This window comes from Barbus barbus (assembly GCF_936440315.1).
Source record: "Barbus barbus genome assembly, chromosome: 20".
Taxonomy (NCBI): Eukaryota; Metazoa; Chordata; class Actinopteri; order Cypriniformes; family Cyprinidae; genus Barbus; species Barbus barbus.
The window spans coordinates 9568803-9591255 of record NC_136748.1 but is presented as its reverse complement, the minus strand read 5'-3'; the positions used below and the strand labels follow the sequence as shown (position 1 = coordinate 9591255).

At 39.1% G+C, this 22453-nt stretch overlaps 1 protein-coding gene across 1 annotated transcript in view; it reads right to left on the bottom strand.

Moving 5' to 3' along the window:
• The window catches only part of LOC306886160 (kinesin-like protein KIF26A), a gene marked incomplete at its 5' end in the record, with an annotated part of 97800 nt that overhangs the window by 37383 nt on the left and 37964 nt on the right, over nt 1–22453 (bottom strand). Inside the window, 2 exons of the mRNA XM_079443065.1 lie at nt 13864–14030; nt 20633–21121. Of these exons, the coding sequence (XP_079299191.1) occupies nt 13864–14030; nt 20633–21121 (656 nt within the window). The remainder of the gene's footprint in view (nt 1–13863; nt 14031–20632; nt 21122–22453) is intronic.

Below are 22453 nucleotides of genomic sequence, written 5' to 3'. Positions count from 1 at the left end.
GGGCTACATACAGCAAACAGTCAACGTATGGCGTATGGCTACCCCTTCGAAAATTAACTGTGGTTTTAATACAAACTTAAAAAATACAAATAAAAAACACTAACCTTTTGCTACACTAACCATAGTTTAGCCATGTTACAGTATTTGTAGTAAAACTATCTTTATACAAATGGTAATCAATACACCAAAAAACATGGTTACACACTACAATAAATCCATGGTTAATTTATGTAAGGATAGTTACATGGTTTCGTTAGTCCCTGTTGGTAGATGCCATTGTAATAAATAATTTGGTCTTCCTGCTGAATTGAGTCTAAGCTACCATGTTAAGAGTTAACACCTAAAAGTTAGCTTGTCAAATATAAGAATCAACTCTGTTCAACAGACGGATCAAATTTTCCCTGAAATGCTAGTTTTCGTGGACCACAAAAAGCACTAGCAGACAGTCTACCAGGAAAACAATTTTACAGCCATTAAAACAACCATTAATATTCAATGAAGCAATTAAATTTACAAAAAAATAACACACTGAGACTTTTATAGACCAGCTTTCTGAACATTTAAGCCCAATTTATACTTCTGCGTCGGACCTACGCCGTAATCTGTGCGTCGGTTTTCATTTATACTTCTGCGTCGTCGTCTGCATCGAGGTGCAGTACACATGCGGACCGCTAGTCTGCAGTGTCCACGGGCATGTTGCTGGTGTAACCTGCAGTACCACGGCAAAAGCCGAAGAAGAAGCGACTCGTTGGAGAATGATGGCGGCAAATAAATATCAAATCATTACGTTAAATCATTATTTAAAACTAAAAAAAGGGGACAACAACGGAACAGGAGAAGATGGCATTCTCCACAAGGACGTGTACCACGGCAGATCAACATTGTTTGTCGTGGACAACTACTGATGTATAATGCTATGTAGTATAATAATTGATAAGACACTTGTTCTTTGCTTTGTTTTATTTTAAATAAGAAGGTGTAACTATTACAGTGCTCATAAACGCACACAAAACTCAAGTACATATGGAGGGAGGGATTCTAGCAGACCAATCGCAGCACTTGCGGTCCACGTAGAATTGACGCGCTGTTATATATTTGAAGAGGAGGCCTGTGTGTCTCTGCGTAGGCTACGGCGTAGGTTCGACGCAGAAGTATAAATTGGGCTTAAGTCCATCCGTTGAATCAAGTATTAACTAAGCTAGCATGCTATTAGCTAACATTGAATGGTTTGCTTAAAAAAAACATAAGATTCCACTTGATTCCACAGACAGACCCAGTTTTTCCTAAAGCGCTAACTATTACAGGGCAGCAAAAAGCACTAGTAAGCAACCTGGCAGCAAAACTGAGCACCCATGAGAAAAGATGGCAGATTTCAATTTCCTGCACCACCTGGGCAACTGCTATAGAGAATCATATGAATGCTAACATACTCTGAAAGTATTATAGATATCCTTAAGCAACAATAGAGGCTATAAAAATTCCTCCTTTGACAATACAACTTCTTAATTTAATCAGTAGTATGTGTATAATCAGTAGAGTGTGTTTGTAATGACAAGCAACAGGGATCTCATTAAGTAGTCTGGAATTTTGCTTGAGTTGCGGTAAAACATGCTACATGAATAAGTATGAACTGTGCACTTGGGTGGTATTGGGCTGGGAAATCAGGGGTGTTTTTTGTTTTTTTTTCTGCTCCGGCTCAAAGCTTAACAGTGATGGAATTGTGAGCTGCTGCTTTTGTTCTCTCCAGCCACAACAGAGGATATTAGGGCTGGATGACCTCATGGGAATTTTACCACATCTGCGGCCTGAAAAGACAATAGGTAATAAACCTTTAAATGTATATTCCACTCGGTCTGGCAACACAATTAATAACCTCAGTTGATCTGATCTGTATTCCACAAATCCAGGCAAACCGGAGACCTCTTTAGAAGAGCCGCCGGTTCCCTCTTCTCCCTTGTTTAATGTTTTCCCTAGTGAAATGGGTTTCAATTGTTATTTAGGGTTTCTTTTAATCAGCATTCTCGAGGAGTGGAAGCTTTGAGACAACTAATAAGGTGGTGACGGTAACTTGTCTGTCATGCATTGCTTACTGTGTGAAGTACAGAGCTGAAGCAATTAAGAATCAATCCTTGTTACGCTACCAAACCGTGGGAAGCTTGAGATCAGCTACAGCCTCTATTATGAGTACTAGCATACATTTCCAACCACCAAGAATGTATTTTCCCGCACTATACAAGAGATTAACTATAATCTTGTTTCAAAAAAACACTTTTAATAACCCAAAGGCCTGCAAACAGCATCACTTTTCCCTGACTGACATATGGAGACCCCCTGGGCCATAAGGCAGTTGGAATTTGACTGATTTGACAGAATTTATTTCCTCTATAGTGTTGAAGCAAACATCAGCTCTTCCACAGCCCCACGTCTATTGAGTCCATATGCATGAATCAGCAGATCCATGCAGTCTAGGGGACTCGCTGATGCCTGCTGCTCTTCCTGTGGTGACCGTATGCAAGTGGGTTGGCTAGTCTTCCTGACACAGCAGTTTTCATGCTTTTCCCTGAGCTTTCACAGACCCCCAACTGTAAGCATGAAAAACACCAACTGTTTGCTGTATACGTCCTTGTTTATTCAGGAAAAAGGTTTAGGTGGGTGAAAATTTAAAATAGCTATTTTCTGTTTCAATATGTTTTAAAATGTGATGTAATATTCAATTAAATTTAAGTCTATTTGTAAAGCGCTTTTCATGATACAAATCGTTGCAAAGCTGCTTTAAAGAAAATTAAAGTTTCTACATTATATTTATAAAATCAATCTTGTTCTGCTTAATATTTTTGGGGAAAAAATACTATATATTTTTCAGAAGTCTTTGATTGAACAAAGTTTGAAAAAAAGGCAGCAATTTGATATCTTTTGTCACACCATAAGTGTCTTTACTGTCACTTTTCATCAATATAATGCATCATTGCTTAATTAAAGTATGTATTTATTTTTAAAAGAATCATACAGACGCCAATCTTTTGACCATAGTGTATATCTTTTTCTCGGCTGACCACCTGTGATCCGATCTTCCGAGACAGATGTCAATACCACGTGTAAATGTGGTCCAGATGTCTTGCCATTGGCCAGTCAACTGAGGTTTGCTGTTGTATCATGTGAAAACATTTCACTGTGAGAAACAAAGATGTGCAAAAATCTGTTCAAGTAGCTGGTGATGTTTCGATGAGGAAACTCTCTTCCCAAGTTTAGTTATTTTCTGTAAATTCATTTCTGTCAGTACACTTCTAAACAGAGTGGGAACATAAGTTAACAGAAACGAGTTTGTGTAGAACAAATGCAGAAAGCTTCAAGGTTGTGACATATGAGAGAGGATCCATTGTGATGCTAAAACGCTGACAGTACATTTGTTTCACAAGTGCTTCAAAGGTGAGTCTGCCTCCTTTCAGACTATACAAAGAAGCTTTAGTGTTTTCATGTTTTCTCAAAGGTGATAATCAACCCAGTGAGAACTGTTTGGGATGAGAGGATGGAGAGTGGGTGGGAGACATTCAGTGGAGGTGGTCACAGGTTACAGAGGAGTGATTTTAAGTGGTGACATATTGTAAAGGTGTGGGGGGTGAAGACAAGACAGAAGAAGCAGGACCACTGACTTGACGTCAACACCATGCGTACAGTATAACAAACAACCACTATTTATTTTTTATTTTAATATTATATTTCAATTATATTTTGTTCTAGACATTTTAAAATTCTGTAAAAAGTGCATGTATGCATACATGGGAAACATTATGATTTTTAAATGTTTTTTATCAAGTCTCTTATGCTCACCAGGACTGCATTTATTTAATCACAAATACAGTAAAACAGTAATATTGTGAAATATTAGTATAATTTAAAATAGCTATTTTCTATTTAAATATCTTTTAAAATGTAATTTATTCCTGTGATGCAAAGATGGATTTTCAGCATCATTACTCTAGTCTTCAGTGCACATTATCCTTCAGAAATGATTTATTAATTGTCATTATTAACACTTCAAAAATATAACATATTAATAGTACATTTACTATATACCAAGAAATCTGAAAGCTACCCTTGAGTTGTATCTATTTTTACTTTCACATACTCTCATAAAACCTGTCAAGAACATATTCAGGTCATTTTTCACCCCCAAAATCGAAAGAAAAATGAAAACCTAAACCACATTTTGAGACATCATTTTGATGACACATAAGCACATCTCCTCCAATTCTCTTCAACACAATATAAAATGTCCTTCTCTCTTTCTCATTTAATTTAAATTAGACAGAATATTCCCTCTTCCTCTGATTGAAAGCTTTTTTGCTATATTACATTAGAGGCATAAAGAAATTGTCCATTGTATTAAGGTGATGAGAATTTACATCCAGTTGTCATTAAAATAATGCCATAATACACAAATCAGGTGTAATTTTCTTTATGCAAAATATACTTTCTTGTTTTTTCTCCTTTGATTTTGGGATGAAATACTCTTGTGAGATTGACTTCCCAGAACCCTAAACACAAAATAATTAGATTAAGAAGGGAAAATGTGAATTATACACTAAAAAGGTTGGATAATGGTATAAAACCTAAGAGTTTTTCTGGATCTGTCCATTTGGACACATCAATATTTCAGTGCAAACCCTCTGAGGACAGGAAGTGGGCTTGGCTTGAGCAAATCCCTGGGGCCACTGGCCGTGATAGATCCATCAACACCTCCATCATCCACCCTCACCACCCAAAAATCACACAGCAGAACATCTCACGGCCCACTGCAGGCTCTTCACACCTGGACATTCTGCCCTGAGTGCCCCCCTCCTCCCTAGCTTCCATTTCTCCAGTACCAACCTCAGCTGCTCCGTGACCATTACACACACTCACACACACACACACACACACTTACAGACAAACTCAAACTTGACCACATGATTAGGACTGGAGACCACCAGCTGAAGGTTCAGTCAGAGTAAATTCACAGTAAAACAACAAGGCACATCTCAACACAGAGCTGTCAACAAAACAGATCCTACTGCAGCTAAAGTCAACAATCAAGGAGATAATTTAAGACCAAATGTTTGAGAATGAATCTTCAATGTTCACAAAATACATAGAATACACTACTTCTTTAAAAACTTGTGAAGAAGCATTTGCAAAGCAAGATTTATTTGATAAACTGAGAATTCTTAGATTTTTTTCATACTGTTTCATTGAACTATTCATTGATTCACTTGAGTAATGATTAGGGAAAAACTCATGCAGAAGTATTTGCAAAGCCAGATTCATGAGAAACAGCAAATTGCATTGATTCTTTCAAACTGTTTCAATAAACCAGTTTAAAAACGATTCATTGGTTCATTTGATTCATCACTCAAAAGTATTGACAGAAACACTTATTTAAATACAGTTTTTTTATCACTTTTCAAATATATTACACAGACTGTTTAAAATTGTCTGCCATACACCTGAGTCATGCTTTGCAAACCGGTCCAACTCAATCCTTAAAAAGAATCATAAAATACACAGTCAGATGTCCAGAAGGCCCCAAAGCCAGCAAACCAGCAATTTCAGTAAATAATCTGAAGTCAAAACTTTAAATCTCAAAACACAAGTTTCTCTAACATGGTGACTTACTCCAGTTTCATGGTGCTGCTCCACTTATTTTCCTCCACACTCCATGATTTTCTCTCCCTCCAACTGCGAGTGTCGGTGTGGGGCATTAGTCCGAGTCGGCCCACCAGGTGTGTGGATTCACCTCACTGCCTACCAACTCACTGCATCAGTGTTTTCAAAGTAACTGTACATTGGTGTCTTTGCCACTATCAACTTTGACTGAAGCGCTCCTGTTTCCCGGCTCTCGTCATGCAGCTGCGCAGCAGGGCCCGGCTCCGCTCCAGGGAGCGCCACTCAGCATTAATCTGTTTTCCCAATTTGTCCCTGTCAGGGATTAGTGCTGTCACTCAAAAAGCAGCCATCCACATGGATCATTTGCCTGTTTCTTTCTCCTCTGCTCTGTTCCTCTGTGTACTTTCTCTATCTCTACATCTCTCTGCCCCCTCCTCTGTTTCTGGATATCTTTCTCGCTGTAATCCTCGCTGTGATGGGTGGCCTACGGAGCCGACGTTATCAGCTTAGCTGAGTGCTGTTGTGACTGTGTGCAGGAACTCTCAACAACCCCTCTCTTCTCATTCACTCACCTCTCCACTCCGCAGTCAACCATCCCCCATGTCACCATCCCATCGGCTCCGCCCCCTTGTCCCACCCATCAGAAGACCACTGTCCACATTAGCATTGGCACAGCATGTGGGTGGAAAGGTGAATGGCATCCCCCTGTTTACAACTCTTGGGATGCTTTAGGATTATTGCCCTACTACAGCAGTAGAAGGAAGCAAATCTTCCAAACAATGAGATTAAACTGATGCATTTATGTACCTAATTGACTTTCAATTGGAGCATACAGTGAGAATTGAGGGCAATGCTTGTCATAAAGGGGTACCCAAATGCATCAACTGACCTTTCATTACAAGAGGAAGAATTGTTAAATATCTACTAACTATGCGCCGTTAGCCACTCATGAAAGGTTACTTCAAAGCTTTGCAGTCTTTGGTAAGTATACACATATAAAACAAATCAAAATACAGGCTAAATGGTAGGTCTTTAAATGTGCATTCAGTAGTTTGGTACCAATTTAAAATGTTTACACAGTAAGAAATAAATTGCATTATCTGAATGGTGTACACTCATGAGATGAAGACTGTACTAATTTATTTACTTATTCCTCATGCTCATTGGCTCTGTTGATACTCAATTAGCATGTTGTTTGGTGATGCGAAGAGTGAAAACTTGACAATATAACACTTATTTTGTGTTTTACCAGCTGAAACAATAGGAAATTAGTGTCTGCATAGCCGAAAAAGCTGAATAGACAAAGTTAGAAGACAGAAAGACAAAAACGGAGCACATTCACAAAAGTCTAAGCTTTATGTCACTTCCTTTTGAGATTGCGTATGTGAACGCAATCTTTTTACATAGGTTGAGACCTCCAAGATAAGCTCAAGTACATTTTTGATGAACAATACAACACAGGTATCCTCTTTATTGTAAACAAGCACAGTACCAGCTCACATGTGAGTTTGCGCCCACATTTACGTCAGAAAGACAGCAAGGTTGCACTCAGATACTCGTGAATGAGTTCAGTTTTGTGTTGCCTGTATATGCTTTTTTGACTCTCAAAGTGATGGTATCTGGGGCCTGCATTTTATGAACCACTAAGGACCACGGTTTCAGCTAAAAATCTTTCCTGTTCTACTGAAGAAAAAAGTTACCTACATCTTGTCTGACCTGAGAATGACTAAATTAACAGTAAATGTTCAATTTTGGGTGACTGATTGCTTTAAAGTACAAGAAGAACAGTGATGCTAATGCTAATACTAGCTAGAGAATGCCCCTAATACTAGCTAGAGAATGCCAGCCAGCCAGGAAGGCAGCTGGCCCTGACGGAATACCTGGTCGTGTGCTTAAAGCCTGTGCGGAGCAGCTAGCTGAGGTCTTCACGGACATTTTCAATCTGTCCCTGGCCCAAACAACTGTCCCCACTATCTTCAAAACCTCCACCATCGTACCAGTACCGAAACATTCCACTGCCTCGGTCCCTAACGACTTCCGTCCTGTTGCACTCACCCCCATCATTGCCAAGTGTTTTGAGAAACTGGTTGCATCCCACCTAAAATCCTGTCTCCCTGCTACACTGGACCCATTCCAATTTGCCTATCGCCACAATAGGTCAACAGAGGACGCCATCTCAACAGCGCTTCACTCTGCCCTCACCCACCTGGACAGTCAAAACACACATGTGAGAATGCTGTTCATGGACTTCAGTTCTGCATTTAATACAGTAATCCCCTCCAAGCTGATCTCCAAACTCAGCCAGCTTGGAATCAGCACACCCATCTGTAATTGGATTCTAGATTTTCTGACTAACAGACCTCAGTCCGTCAAGTTAGATAACCTCTCCTCCTCCATCATCACCCTGAACACCGGCGTGCCACAGGGCTGCGTACTGAGCCCTCTCCTGTACTCCCTCTTCACCCATGACTGTGTTCCTGTTTATGGCTCCAACACCATAATCAAATTTGCAGATGACACCACGGTGGTAGGTCTGATCAAGGATGACGATGAATCAGCCTACAGGGATGAGGTGCAGCACCTGGCTGTGTGGTGTGCCACCAACAATCTACAGCTAAACACCCAGAAGACAAAGGAGATCATTGTGGACTTCAGGCGGACTAGGAGTCATGCACACACACCCATCTACATCAATGGAGCTGAAGTGGAGCGTGTGTCGAGTTTCAAGTTCCTTGGCATCCACATCTCTGATGACCTCACCTGGTCCCATAACACCTCTACTCTGGTCAAAAAGGCACAGCAGCGCCTTTACTTCTTAAGGAGCCTTAAGAAAGTTCACCTGAATCCCAGGATCCTTGTGGAATTCTACCGCTGTACCATTGAGAGCATACTCACGAACTGCATCTCAGTATGGTACAGCAATTGCTCCGCATCTGACCGCAAAGCACTCCAGCGGGTGGTGAAAACTGCTCAACGGATCACCGGCACCCAGTTAACTTCCATTGAGAACATTTATTATAAGCGCTGTCTGGGCAGGGCAAGAAACATCATCAAGGATGCCTCTCACCCTAACCATGGACTTTTCACCCTCCTTCCATCCGGCAGGCGTTACAGGTGCCTACGCTCTCGCACCAGTAGGCTCAGGAAGAGCTTCTTCCCCGAAGCTGTGACACTTCTGAACGCCACACCACCAATCTAACCTGCACCTGCTTATTACTGCACTGGTCACAGTACTTTAAACACATGCATTTGCACTACTCATATTTTGCACAGACTGCACATCGTTCAAGTCATTACACTATAAACTGTTTAAAGTTGTTACTGTACAAGCACAGTAAACTATTTCTATAAAATATTGCACTACTGCTATTTTGCATAGAATACATTGTTCTATCAATACTTTGCACACTCATCCAGCTGTATTTATTTATTACCACTGTTCTCACGTTTCTGCTGTTCATAATGTGTATATATAATCTGTAATCTATATAATCTACATTGCTCTGTTCATAATGTACATACAATCCCTACATTGCATTCCTATTTTATATTCTGTATATACTCTGCTCAATACTGTATATAGCAATTCCACTGTATATTCTGTAAATCATATCTTCACTTACTCTGCACTTATATGTATATAAAACACTATATTCTTGCACTTCTGGTTAGATGCTAACTGCATTTCATTAGCTCTGTACTTGTACTCTGCATAAATGACAATAAAGTTGAATCTAATCTAATCTAATCTAATTACAGGAGGTGTGAGTAGATTAGTTGATAACAAAACATATAATGTTCTACTTCAGGCTTTCTGTGAACAAATGTATCATCTATTCTATTTTGAACAATTGCACTCGTGCCAGGGAAGCAGTTCAGACGTGGCACAAGAACGAATGTAATTTTCGCAGTTCACGTGAACTAACGCCTCCCTTTCCCACTTTTATCTTCAGTTGTCAATTTGTTTATTCAAGGCCCAGCATATACATGCCATGAATTAACTTCCCTTTGTTTCTATGGTTACTCCCTAAGACCAGTGCAACAAAGCACTTTGGCTGCTCAATTCGTCTAGTGACAGTCTGGATTGTTTTTACGTGTAATTACGGTGGAATGTTTACTCCAATCATAGTCATTACTGTTCAAGCTCACCTGGACAGGCAACTGAAAATGAGTGCTAGGCCATAAAAAACATTTCACTGTGTGTTGTGCTCAATGCCACTGCAAGTCCGCATACCGCCAAACAGCTGTGCCTCTCAATGCTGGCCTGCATGCATGCACGTACAAGTATACACCCTCCATTTACACACCTTGAAACCTTGGAATGGGCAGTCAGCTAATGAATTGTGGCAGCAGTTTAAAAGAAACGAAGTTCAGACTTCACACAATTTCTAAACCACATGTGAACGAGCATCACATGAAGACAGTGAAAACAGCACCGCTTTTATAGGAGAAGCCTTGTCACGTCACCACTCACTTCCAGTGTAGACACTACAACCCTCTCAGAGGAGAGCTGTTTTGTCACAAATTCACCTTCAAGTATACATTTCTTAAAGTGAAAGTCATTTTACACTGTATGCAATCTTGTCATCCATACATGAATGGCACTGAAAAACAATCTAGCAAAGGCTAAACGACATGCTACATTTGTAAGGTTATGTAAATACCGTGTTCCGTGCTATATGTAAGGGATATATATATATATTAAAAAGTTTTTTAATAAACAGCTATCCTTTACATTCCAGGAGGAACCTGGAACGGGGGTTAAGGAAAAGGCAACTTCTCAGCCATGCATCCATGTTATTTGTGTAAAACAGCAGATATCGCATTGTATGTGTCCAACTCAAATTTCCTTCGGGACAATAAAGTTTATCTGATCTTATCTTATCTTAACCTAATTTTTTTGTGCTAAAAAAAACTGCAGCTGAAGGTTATGCTGAACAACTTAAGGCCAAAGTATACTTTGGTTTTTACACAAACTCAAGGGTCACCAGAATAGTATGTGCCCCACCCGATTTTTGTACCTGGTCGCATATGCGCATTTAATCTCTTTTGCACTAATCAGTTGCTCCACAAGGTGGCAACACTGGTACAGGCCATTGTTTCACAGTAGAAAATGAAACTAAATAGACAGAAAAACAACACCAACAAATAGTGGAGACTGCATCCAAAACAGACACCCGCATTGACAAGCACCTGTGGGAGGGGTTATGAAATAGCAGCAACTTTAGTTTAAAAGAGTACAAAGATATTTTTATCAGTTATAACACCCCGATCTCATGGCAATTCAAACATATTTTATGAGGTGGCTAATTCATACGACCTCACTTGTACGAATTTGTACGATTTTTGCTAAATCATACGTATTTTACGAGTTCATGAGATAGAGTTGGTCATAACTTCTGGAGTGAAATAGCACAGACACTGGACTAAGATGAAGCTTTCCAGAGTGCATGTGTCAACCGCCTATCAAATGGAGTATACTTTGTAAGACTACATGTTCGACTGTACACATATGCTAGCGTACACATACAAAAACAAAGTATATTTGGGCTTTATTTTACCATGTATTTGATCACTTCTGATTGGTCAATAACATACTGCAGCAGCAAATAATAAAATATATACAAGACTAATTAGGTGCTCAAAGAACCCACAAATTAGTCCACTTGCCCAAACCTCCAGTGAAAGGATTGTATTTGGAATTTTCCCATTTAAAACTTTTGACAGCCACACATACAACATACACACACCAAATCTTTTACCATTCATTGCACATTTTTACCCACATGGACAGCCGCTCTGATCTCTAGACAGACAAATCTCTCAACCTCATTTTCTTTCTCTTTCTCTCATCCACTTTGGAGTCAATAGAGCATGTGGCTATCTAAAACAGTCATATCCTTTTAATCAGTTCTACCCCAACTCCCACCTAGCAAGGGCTCAGATGATTCACTCATATGACCCTGTACATGATGCTCAGTTCAGGGTTGTTTTGAACCATTTCATCTCGCGGAGCACCGAGGTGGAATAGCAAAGCACACCAGACTGTTGAGTGTGACAGTGCATCCTGAAGCTCTGGGAAGCTCTTTGGGCCCTCTGTCTGTATTCATTATAGAAGCCAGATAGAATGTCAATACACTAATCATATGCTCCATCACTCTGGAGCATATGCCGAGAACGGGGGTTAAGGAAAAGGCAACTTCTCAGCCATGCATCCAGCCATCATCCGCTCCTCTGTTTTCTCACTAGATGCCCACTAATATTTATACAGTACAGACTGAATTACAGATAGTTAAATCACCTTATGGGAGCCAAAGATGCCTTACAAAAAAACTATGGAAACATGGTTCAGCAATTGTGGTACTTTTATTTACCTTGGCAATGAGTGCCTTATTCATAGACTAAGGTACTTAAACAGTGCTTTATGTGGGTACATTATGTGGGTGTCCATTTCTAAGGTAATACCATTATATATATATATATATATATATATATATATATATATATATATATATATATATACAGTAAACCAATTGTAAGCTAACACCTTGCATTAACGTGAACGAATTACAATAACATAACAATTAAAAGCCAGGTTTACAATAATTGCACCCAAGACACATTGTGATTCGATCACTGCAACCACATTCAGAGGTGGTCAGGGATGGATTCTGATCACTGCTGTTCTGAAAATTAATTTTCATAAAATGTTTTAAAATGTCCCTTGTTACTTTCTCATCCAATTCTAATTGCAATCTAATTAACATTTTACTTACAAGAGAGGATCCAGCCTCCTGCTTGTTGTACAAGCAGGTTAAAGGCCCAATGCACACAAGCGGAATAACTACAGGTCTGGATGTTCACTACCAGCTCTTGATTTAAATGTAGAAGTCTGATAATGACTCCTTTAGAGGATGCTCTTCATAAATCTTTTGGCATGCCTGAAAGCAAGGTGGCACACGGGCACCTCTTATTCTGCATACTCTCATCAAGTCAAACATCTGTGAGGGAAAAGGTATTTGGAGGTCTTAGTGAATTGCTAGGTGGAGCAAGACAACTTATTAGAGTCTTGATTTTAATTAAACAGCAATTAATATTTTATACCGGTTTCACACCTTAAACGAGCAGTTTACTATTAATCCATCTTGTGTCATTTGTGCACACATTAACATTAATGCATATTAATGTCTAGAAAATGGCTAGTCAAAGTCTTTTTTAAGGAAAACCACACAACATATTGAGAATTTCTGCCAAATGTATGAGTGGATTGTCCCTGGTGTATGCAATTGAAAATTCTTCAATTTCTCAGCCTTTGGTTACTAATTTAATACCAGTTACACAAATTAGTGGCTTAGTAACAAACAGTCAAGTATGTCCTATATTCAGTATTCAAGAATGCCAGGGGGTCCAAAATGATAACTGACCTCATTACAAACCATAACAATAAAATTCCTGGCAGGCACTAGTATTTGGGATGAAACAAGAGGTGGTAACCAACATAACTTCCTACTTCTTTTGTTCATCCACCCAGGAGTTTAAATTAAGAGGGAAAAACAAATATATTTTCTCTCTTTTCCTCGTCATTCTGTTTCTGTGACATAACAGCCTCCCTGCTTATCCGCTTCTTTTGAGATCAACTCCAAAGAAAACAGACACACAATTATAAATTGGAATGCAAAAATTAACCTTGTCCTACATGGGGTCACATCTGTCTGTTGTCTCAGAATGATCCGGAAGTGCTTGGGCAGGTGGCAGCATCCCAAGCGGATCTAAAAACTTAGCTCCCGTCATTCTCCACAAAGGGAGAGGCCCCTGATCACTCTTTAATGTCCCATGTTGTCACTTGGCTTAAAAAATTTGTCAAATGTGTTTTCCAGGACCATTCCAGAAGCATTCCTGTCACCACCCTTTTGCAAATGCCAGTGGAATTGAGAAACTAATACATTGAAGCAGTGATCTTGTAGACACGCAGCTCTACAGGAATAATCCTACTGGAGCAACATAGGATAGGTGCCTTGCTCAAGAAGGAACCTTCTGATTGCCAGTCAATAGCTACTATGCCACGCCATCCTATAACAATATACAGCATCACACCATGTCCAAAATCTGTAACCTTGAAATTAAGTTAAGGTAAATATCCAGAGGCATTTAGTTTGCTACCATGCTTTGCTACATAAGAATGTTTGAGGATCCATTAAGTGATCTATGTTAAATTCTTACCTGATAAAAAAGGATGCTGCAGCTGAAGTGGGATGGTCAGAGGATGCAGGCACAGCCTGGCCAATCTGAACCGGGCTTCTTTGTCTGGAGGGAGTCAGGGACACTCTGGAGATAGTGGTGTCTGAATGCCATTCGCTCTGCTCTGCTTGACCTATGAGGCCTTGTGTCTGGGTTGGGAAGAAGCAGGAGAGGAAATGCTTCAAACTTTGGATCCCAATAATATTACATTAAATTACCTTCTTACATAGTTCCATGAATCACACGCCTAGGTCACGGACGATCACACCTTCTTGAAGGAATAGAGCAAGTCCTTACAAGGAGCAAGAGGCAGTTCCCTTACGGATTATGTTTAAAAGGTCACATATAAAAAGAAGGAGGTAACACTTACTCGCATGCATTTATCATAAAGTACATAATTAACCACCAGGGAGGAACATGTATGCCTGTGCTAAAGGTATGAATAGGGCTTCAATGGGAAGAGATTAAACTGATTCACAAGAAATGTGAATTCCTTAGCCAGAACCATAGTAAGATCCAGAGGTTGTCAATCCAGACATGGGTCCACCAGGTCTCCCATGACTCGAGGCAATACAGGCAAGCTCTCGAGAAAGTGGACAGGTCAAGAAACTAGTCTTTTGTCGGTGTCTCGAAATGGTGTTCCCACAAAAGCTCAAAATCTAGGTGCTTGAGCTGCACTGTGAATTTTGAAATGCTGATACATAATGCTTGCATGAAGTCTGTGAGAAATAACTTTTTTGCAGATAATAAAATAAAACATCTAGAACCTATTGGTTTGTAGTTGTTAAATATTCTTGCACTGGAGCCCATTCATTCACTGACATTTTCATTATTTTACCAGAGTCGCTCTTTGTCTCGGAGGCCTGTGAGTAACTAAGTAGCTTAAACCCACAATCAATATGACCTGTCAAGTGCTTGTTTTGAATGTAGGCAGTGTGCTAAAAGGCTTCAGGTAAGGTTGGGCAATTTCCCAGAGAATATCATGAGTTAGTCACTGACAACACATTGAGCAATAAACAACCATGGCTTTAGTGTGGCATGTCGTCTATGTTGCGGTGGTTGTGCATAATGGCTGGATTCGTGTTTGCTCTGGATTCATGTCTGGCAACTAAAATAACATCATTAACAATCTTTTCATGAAGCATAGGCTATCCAGTGTGTGATGCGTCAACAGAACTCTGACAGGAGAACTATTTATATACCTTGGATGACATATGAGCTCCATATATCACAAACCTTCAGACACATAGAAGGATTACTCACATGAGCTGGCGTACGACAAGCAGCATCCATTCTGTTTCTAGTCTGCACTTTTTGTTAAACTGTAACATTTGGTTGAATAATTACTATTCAAGATTCAAGATTTTTATTTGTCACATACACAATTATACAGGGTATAACCAGCAGTGAAATGTAGGTCAGGTCCGCTCCAAGGACAGTGCAATTATAAAGTATACAAATATTAAGAAAAATAAAAGTAGAAAAAATAAGAGAATAAAATAAAAGATAAAAAATATAAATATAAATGTGCAGGTCAGTACAGGTCAGTATGTTGTTGACTTAAATAGTAATAAGGTGAATAAGGTGAATACTATTACGTAAGCTTCAACTGATATGAGGGTCGGAGGATTCTGAACAAAGCAAAAAGGGGTTTGTTTTGATTAAGTTGCTTATGTCTGTTTATTCAGATGCTCCAGGATTGTGTTCATGTCTAGAATTGCTTTCTGTGTATGGCTGAAATCAATAACTGTTATGTCTGTCAGTTCTGTCGCAGAAATGGCAATTCAATTGTTCGAAATTACAAAGTATGCATGTGGACATGACTTAAACTTCAATTCGTTTTTGGGGGGAACGACTATACATACACAATAGCTGTTCCTGTGGCTTTTTATAAGAGCTTTTTTTCAGCTTAAGTGGGATCAAAAACGATTCTAGTGTCCAGGTTTTTGAGCCCGTGACAAGTCAGAAAGGGCTCCGATGAACTTAACACTCATGCATTCATCAACGCAAAAAACGCCATGCTGGATCCATGACATGACAGAGTCATATCACAGCGCATGGCATTCCGGTTTCAGATGAGCCATGATAAATCAAAACAGCGTCACACTGACAGCGAATGGTGTCTATCTGGACAGAATGGTAATCCCCACATACAGATAAAGAAGGAACGGGTGTCACATTTCACATCAACAGGATGTTTAAAGAGGCTACGCAGTCGAAGCGAGACAGAATTTGGGACGCACAAACATAGACTTTAGACACACGTTCAAGCACACACACACTGAACCAGCTGTCAGAAAACCCACTATGGGTTTTTGAGGACTTAAGCCCTCCAGTCAAGCTTTGTTCATGAGTGTCAGACAGAGCACGAGGTGCACACGCTGTATCCCCAGGTCGGGTCATTAAAGTACAGCTGCAGAGAGCTCCCAGCACTCGATAAAATCAGGTATTCTCTTTATGCTACACCCTACACCTTGTCTACGTCCTCATCTGTACACAGAGTCCAGATAATCCAACTATTCACATCTCCTTCTGAATGTCTTTCCTTTTCTTTTCTAAGAAGGAGCAGCATAATTCCTCTCTCTTTCTCCTGCTCAGAGGGAGTCAGATCACAGTCTGTTCGCGCTTCTTAAGGATTCCTGGTTTTGGGCTCCCTGTAGGCCAGTAGGTTATCCCAGCCCATATGAAACCCACGTGAAAAATACCATCCAGCTATGCTCTAATAATTTTATCTCCCAGCTCGAGTAAAGAGCAAGACAGTTTTTCTTTTCTTTTTAAATGTGCTACTCATCAGATTATAGTAAAAAAATATTTGACCAAATGCTCTAAGAAGCATAAACATTTTTTCTACTGTTTGTTGTAGTGTTAATTTTATTAACGAAAAGTATGATGAAAAATTTAGTTTGACGAGCTTTTTTCCTATAACTAAAACGTGACGATGACAAGGCGACAATAAGGTCAATGAATGATAACTGTGACTATAACAATATATTTTCTGCTTATTTTATTGCAATCTGGCAACCATGCGCCCGCTCTTCATTACAGAAGTGCTGATGATGATCTGAAAGTAAACTGGAGTTTAGCGAGATCCATGTGAGATGTTCGGCTTAAATTGCTACTAGGAATTTCACTGTTATAATATTTTTTCTTTGTTTGTTTTATCAAATTTCATAATGTACACAGAGAGAGGGCTATAATAGACTAAATTAAAAAAAAGACAAAATTAAAGGCAGGGTAAGCAATTTCTGGAAGCCAATGTTGATATCTGAAATCACCAAGACCAACACGCCCCTACCCCAAAAGGGTCTCGACCCTATTTTGATAGATCCGTCCCACATATGTAGCCAGCTCAACCCAGGCAACGATTAGTTCTGTGAAAGCCACTTTTCCACCGAAATTACCTGGAACAATATGTCCCAGGAACTTTTTATATTAATAGAACAATAGAATAAAGGCCAAAGATTACCTGTTAGATTTACCCAAAACGTATTATATTTTATGTTTATCCACTACAGAGACATCAGAGTCAGCGGCAAATATCAGAAGGACTAGCCGAGGTTATGCTCTCTTCGGGATACATGAGCACTGAGCGCCCGTTGATCGCGTGGAGCTCACGTCTTCGAAATCGGCGAAGCACATTTTCAATTAAGCAACTACATTCTCGCCTGAAATACATGCGTCCAGTGTAGGCAGGCTTTAGCCATTGGTGTAGACACGGTGTTACTCACCTATCGAGAAGAAACAAAGCAACCTCGGCATCCGATCGCAGAGCTTCCGCTCCTTGAGTTCTCTCCAGCGCTGGAAAGCTGATCCGATATTTACTCGGGTCATACTTCTTGCCTTATCGTTCCGCAGACGTTTTCTTCTTTTGTTTTTTATCCGCTATCTCTATCTTTCTGTCGCTCGGCTCGGCTCGGCTGTTCAATGAACGCTCTCTCCTCCACATCATGAGTAGACACGCCCCTTACTGCTGACTGGCTACACGTTTGTTTTGGTACTCGGCCCCGACTCAGTTTTCTAAAACTTTTTTGAAAAATTACATACCCTGCCTTTAACACTAGTTTGTTTCCAATGAATTCCAGGATCATCATAATTGAAAACGTTAAATGTGATACCATCTTATAATTTGGCAAGTTATCTTAGAAGTTTTGAAACAGCCTGAAGTAAGAAGTGTGGCTATGAGATCTAAAAGTGAGGTGTTTTGGAACAGAACTTCAATGGCAAAATTACCAGCTATTGTAAGTGATCATTCGAATTTCAAAATAACAGACTCGTTCTTGAATGTGTGTATGAATATGTTTTTATTACGCTTTATAAACAAGTATTGTGATGGCAGCACATTGATAGCATCAGATGGTAATTTCATGGTACTTGGTACATGGTAATAATTTGTTACCATGGGCAATCCAAGAGACTTAAAAGGAATGCAATTGTATTACCATAGTACATGTAAAAAAAACACATGTGGTCTAAGCATTTCAAGAATTCGTTTGAATCTAAACTTGACAGCTGTCAACTTCTTCATTTTGTGTTGATGGCGAATCTCCTGAACTTTGAATCAAAGTGTTTCTTGCCATTTGATGTTTCACATCTTGCTTTCCAGGAACTCTCACCTGCTTCAAAAGTAGTGCCTTTACCAAGTAGCACAGACAAAAAAAATATACTGCACGGAACACAAGACCCCTCCAAAGACTTCCTGTCAGACTCAGCCCATCTCAATGGCTTTGTCTCCTCCTCTTTTCTCCTGCTGCTTGTCATTTCTCCCCACAGAAATCAGAGGAGTTAAAGCTCTTTGCTCAAGGCTCTGCTGAAGTCCCAGCGCACTGCATGCATTATTGTCATCCCTCCAATCTAATGAAAGGAAGGATTCTTTCCAAATTATACAAGGCATGTCTTTGAACAACGGAAAAGCATGGAGCTCAGAGCCATTCCTGTGCGAGCCTACATGTGCGAGTTGTGTTTGAGTAAAGCACACAGCTTTTGTTGGTTTTTCAAGACGTTCTGGGCCAGAAGTTGGTCAGCTTTTTTTATTCAAGGCATTTTGCTTTGTGCACAAACACATGCTGGTTTCTAAAAGCTTCAGTGGCGGCTTGCACACTGGAATAAAGCACTTGTTGACATTAACTAAAATAGGAAATGCATAGGCTATTGTTAATCTTCTGCCATCAATATCGGTAAACGTTGGCAGGAATAAAAAGGATCTATCAGAGGCAACTGCAAAAGATTGTAAAAGCAACATCAATACAACAGAAAGAGGTTATTTGTATTGCAATTAGACACAGCTCTGATGCAACAGAGACTCGGATATGAAAGACAGTCAGGAATAGTTCAGCTGACCACCTGTGGTGGTGAGTTTTGTTTAGTTTTACACACTGAAGTTGTACACTTAGTACACATGAGCAGTCCACTGTGGAATGTAACAGTGCCGTAAGGCAGCTAGTCAATAAAACAAAGGAGTAATAAAATGAACTCCTCAAGCTGTCAGTCTGCCAAACCTGCATTCTGGTGATCGATCGATTTATGGCTGAGACCAATATACCAGCCAGATGAATAATCATATTCAGCCACTATGAGAATAATGTCAACAGTCGATAACCGTTCCTGTTTAATTATTTTAATTGCTGCATATGCATTATTCTGCATATTTGATAAAAAAAAATATATCATGAAAACTTATTCCAATTTAAAGTAACTGTTTTCTATTTTGTTGTAATTTAAAATATAATTTATTCCAGTGATGGCAAAGCTGTATTTTTAACAGCCATTACTCCAGTAACATGATCACTAAGAAATTATTTTAATATGCCAATGTGGTGATAAAATAACCTTTCTTATTCTTTTCACATTTGAAATCAGTTCTGCTTTTTATTATTTTTGGGGGGAAACCGAGATATTTTATTCCTCGGGATTCTTTGATGAATATGATTGTAAAAAGAACAGAATTTATTTCAAATAGATTTTTTTCATAACACTGTAAAAGTCTTTGCTGTCACTTTTGATCAGTTTAGTGCATCCTTGCTAAATTGAAAAAATAAAAAATAAATGTAAAAATTTAAAATAAAATAAAAAATCTTACTCATTTAATACTTTTGAATAGTAGTGTATATACTACCTCATTGTAAACATCACTGTAAAGTGTAACTTAAACACAAATGCTACATTCACTGACAATGTGATACGCATTTCCAAATCACTCACTCATAAATCAACAGGTGCATTAACAATGTGTAACTGCACTACAAGTGTACAAATCTGTAAATGAGACAGCATAAACTGTTAGCACACTGTCTCAATGCATTATGTTTCAAACATTCTCTCTATGTAACTGAGTGCATGTGATTCAATTATGCAGGTGTTTTCATTCAGACAGCTGTAGGCTCAAATAACCAGACCAGTCATCAACTGATGCCTATGCTGGTGAATAATAATGCTTCAAAGAACCCTTCAAAGCGAACTTTTTCATACCTCTCAATCACTGTATGGCAGCAAAAGCAGCCCTTTTGACTTGGAAAGATGTCAAAAATACATCCAAACAACTGTTATCTTCAACCCCTACACCCTTCAAAAGCTCCCATTGTGAAATATGAAGACTTTGCAGGGAATTAAACATGGTCACTTCTAAATTCTAAACACAGTGAGAATTAATGTTTTAGTTATTTTAGTAGTTAATGGGATGAACTGATAACCATTAAATTAATTTAATGCATAAACAAATGAGCTCATAGTTGGAGAGAAATGAAAGGTTGCATACCGGGTTTGGCTGAGGCAGGAAGTTATTGACGCGTGAGATGCTCCACATGCCCTCCAAGTACTGCTGGGCTTGAATGGTGACTGAGCTGATGGTCCCCGTTAGAGGTCTTCCTCCCATGGTCATCTGCACGCTGGGTTTCATTGCCCCAGCGCTGGAAGACGGGCTCTGAGACCAGCCCAGCTCACGCTGCCGCTCCCCCACAGGCAGGACGCTGTGCGCTGGGTGAGGTATCCTCGATCTGGTTGGTCTGGAGGAAAGAGTGACCACGCTGTGTGTTGTCAGCCTGGTGGGATGCCCAGGGAAGGTGTTGGGTGGCAGACATGGCATATCGGAAGCAGGGTACAGTTCTTGGAGAGTCTGCAGTGCCTGCTGTTTTAGCTGCTGTGCAGGTGTGCCGCACACCTGACACCTCGTTCCTTCATGTCCGCCTTTCAGCGACCAAGCAGGCACTTGCAGCTGGTCAATGATAAAGGACGCAAATCCAGGGTCCTACAGAAAGCAAGAGACGACAAAATACAGTTACAGCTAATCTCAGATTTTTAAAAAAATAAATAATTTGAAATAATGTTTCAAAAATTACAACAACAATGACAATTTATTATTATTATTATTATTATCTTGTTGTTGATATATATATATATATATATATATATATATATATATATATATATATATATATATATATATATATATATATATTAAAATAGAAAGATTGGAATTTTTCACAATATTATTGTTTTTGTATTATTATTATTATTAATAAATGACAGCAATACAATTTGTATAACTTATTTTTTATAAAATGATTCTGAGTTATAAAGAATAAAGAATATATAATAAAATGATATTAAAGAATATATTTTCTTTTACATTTTCAGATTTAGCTATGCTTGCAGACCCCCCCCAAAAAAACCTAATTTCCTCAAGTAAATAAATAAACAAAATGCACATTATTCTTATCACAATAACCAGCTTTTTATTAGCAAGCCATTTACAAATATGCAAAAAAAAAAAGCATATTTGCATGCGTTTTACTGATCTAAACCAGAAAAGCCATTGCCTGCAGACATTTAGACAAGATCTTCCTTGTTTTCCCAGAAGCCTCATCTTAATTATAATATTTCAAACTAAGCAGAGCTGAAAAGTGAGAGTTTTGTGGGTGGAAGGATTGAGCGGTGGGGAGGGGAGAGGAGAGGAGGATGGCGGGCGATAGGGTGTAAAGAAAACAACAGCTGAGCCCGGGCAAGAAGCACATTGCAGCGTGTATTTACATTTGATAAGACTGCCAGCAGGGAGAGATATGACAAGAGACCCAGCATGAAAATAATCATCTCCCATTCAGTGCCAAGGGCATGACGCCAGTCTACCTGATGGACAGGGGTTTATGTCTGTGTACTCACACTCACACACAATGAAGAGCTTGGAGCAGGTAACTGTTGCTACAATACAGAATCACTTATCATGATAATACTACCGAACATAAAGAATTACCCAGACACCATTAGAAAAACACTTACACAAAAGGTAAACAAGGAACTGATAGGAATTAAATTACACTGAAAGCAGTTTTTAAAGGAATTATTCACCTAAAAAATGAAACTGTCATTATTTAGTCACTATTTTAATTTAATTTCTTTATTTCTTCCATAAAAAAAAAGTCAAACAGGTTTGGATACATGAGTAATTGAGGACAGAATGATAATTTTAAAGCAAACCAGTCACTCATTTCTAATGCTATAATTTATCTCTCACATCCACACGCACTTCTGATCTTCTGAGAGACATATCTCACATTGTAGATCAGTATTAGTGAGGTTAGAC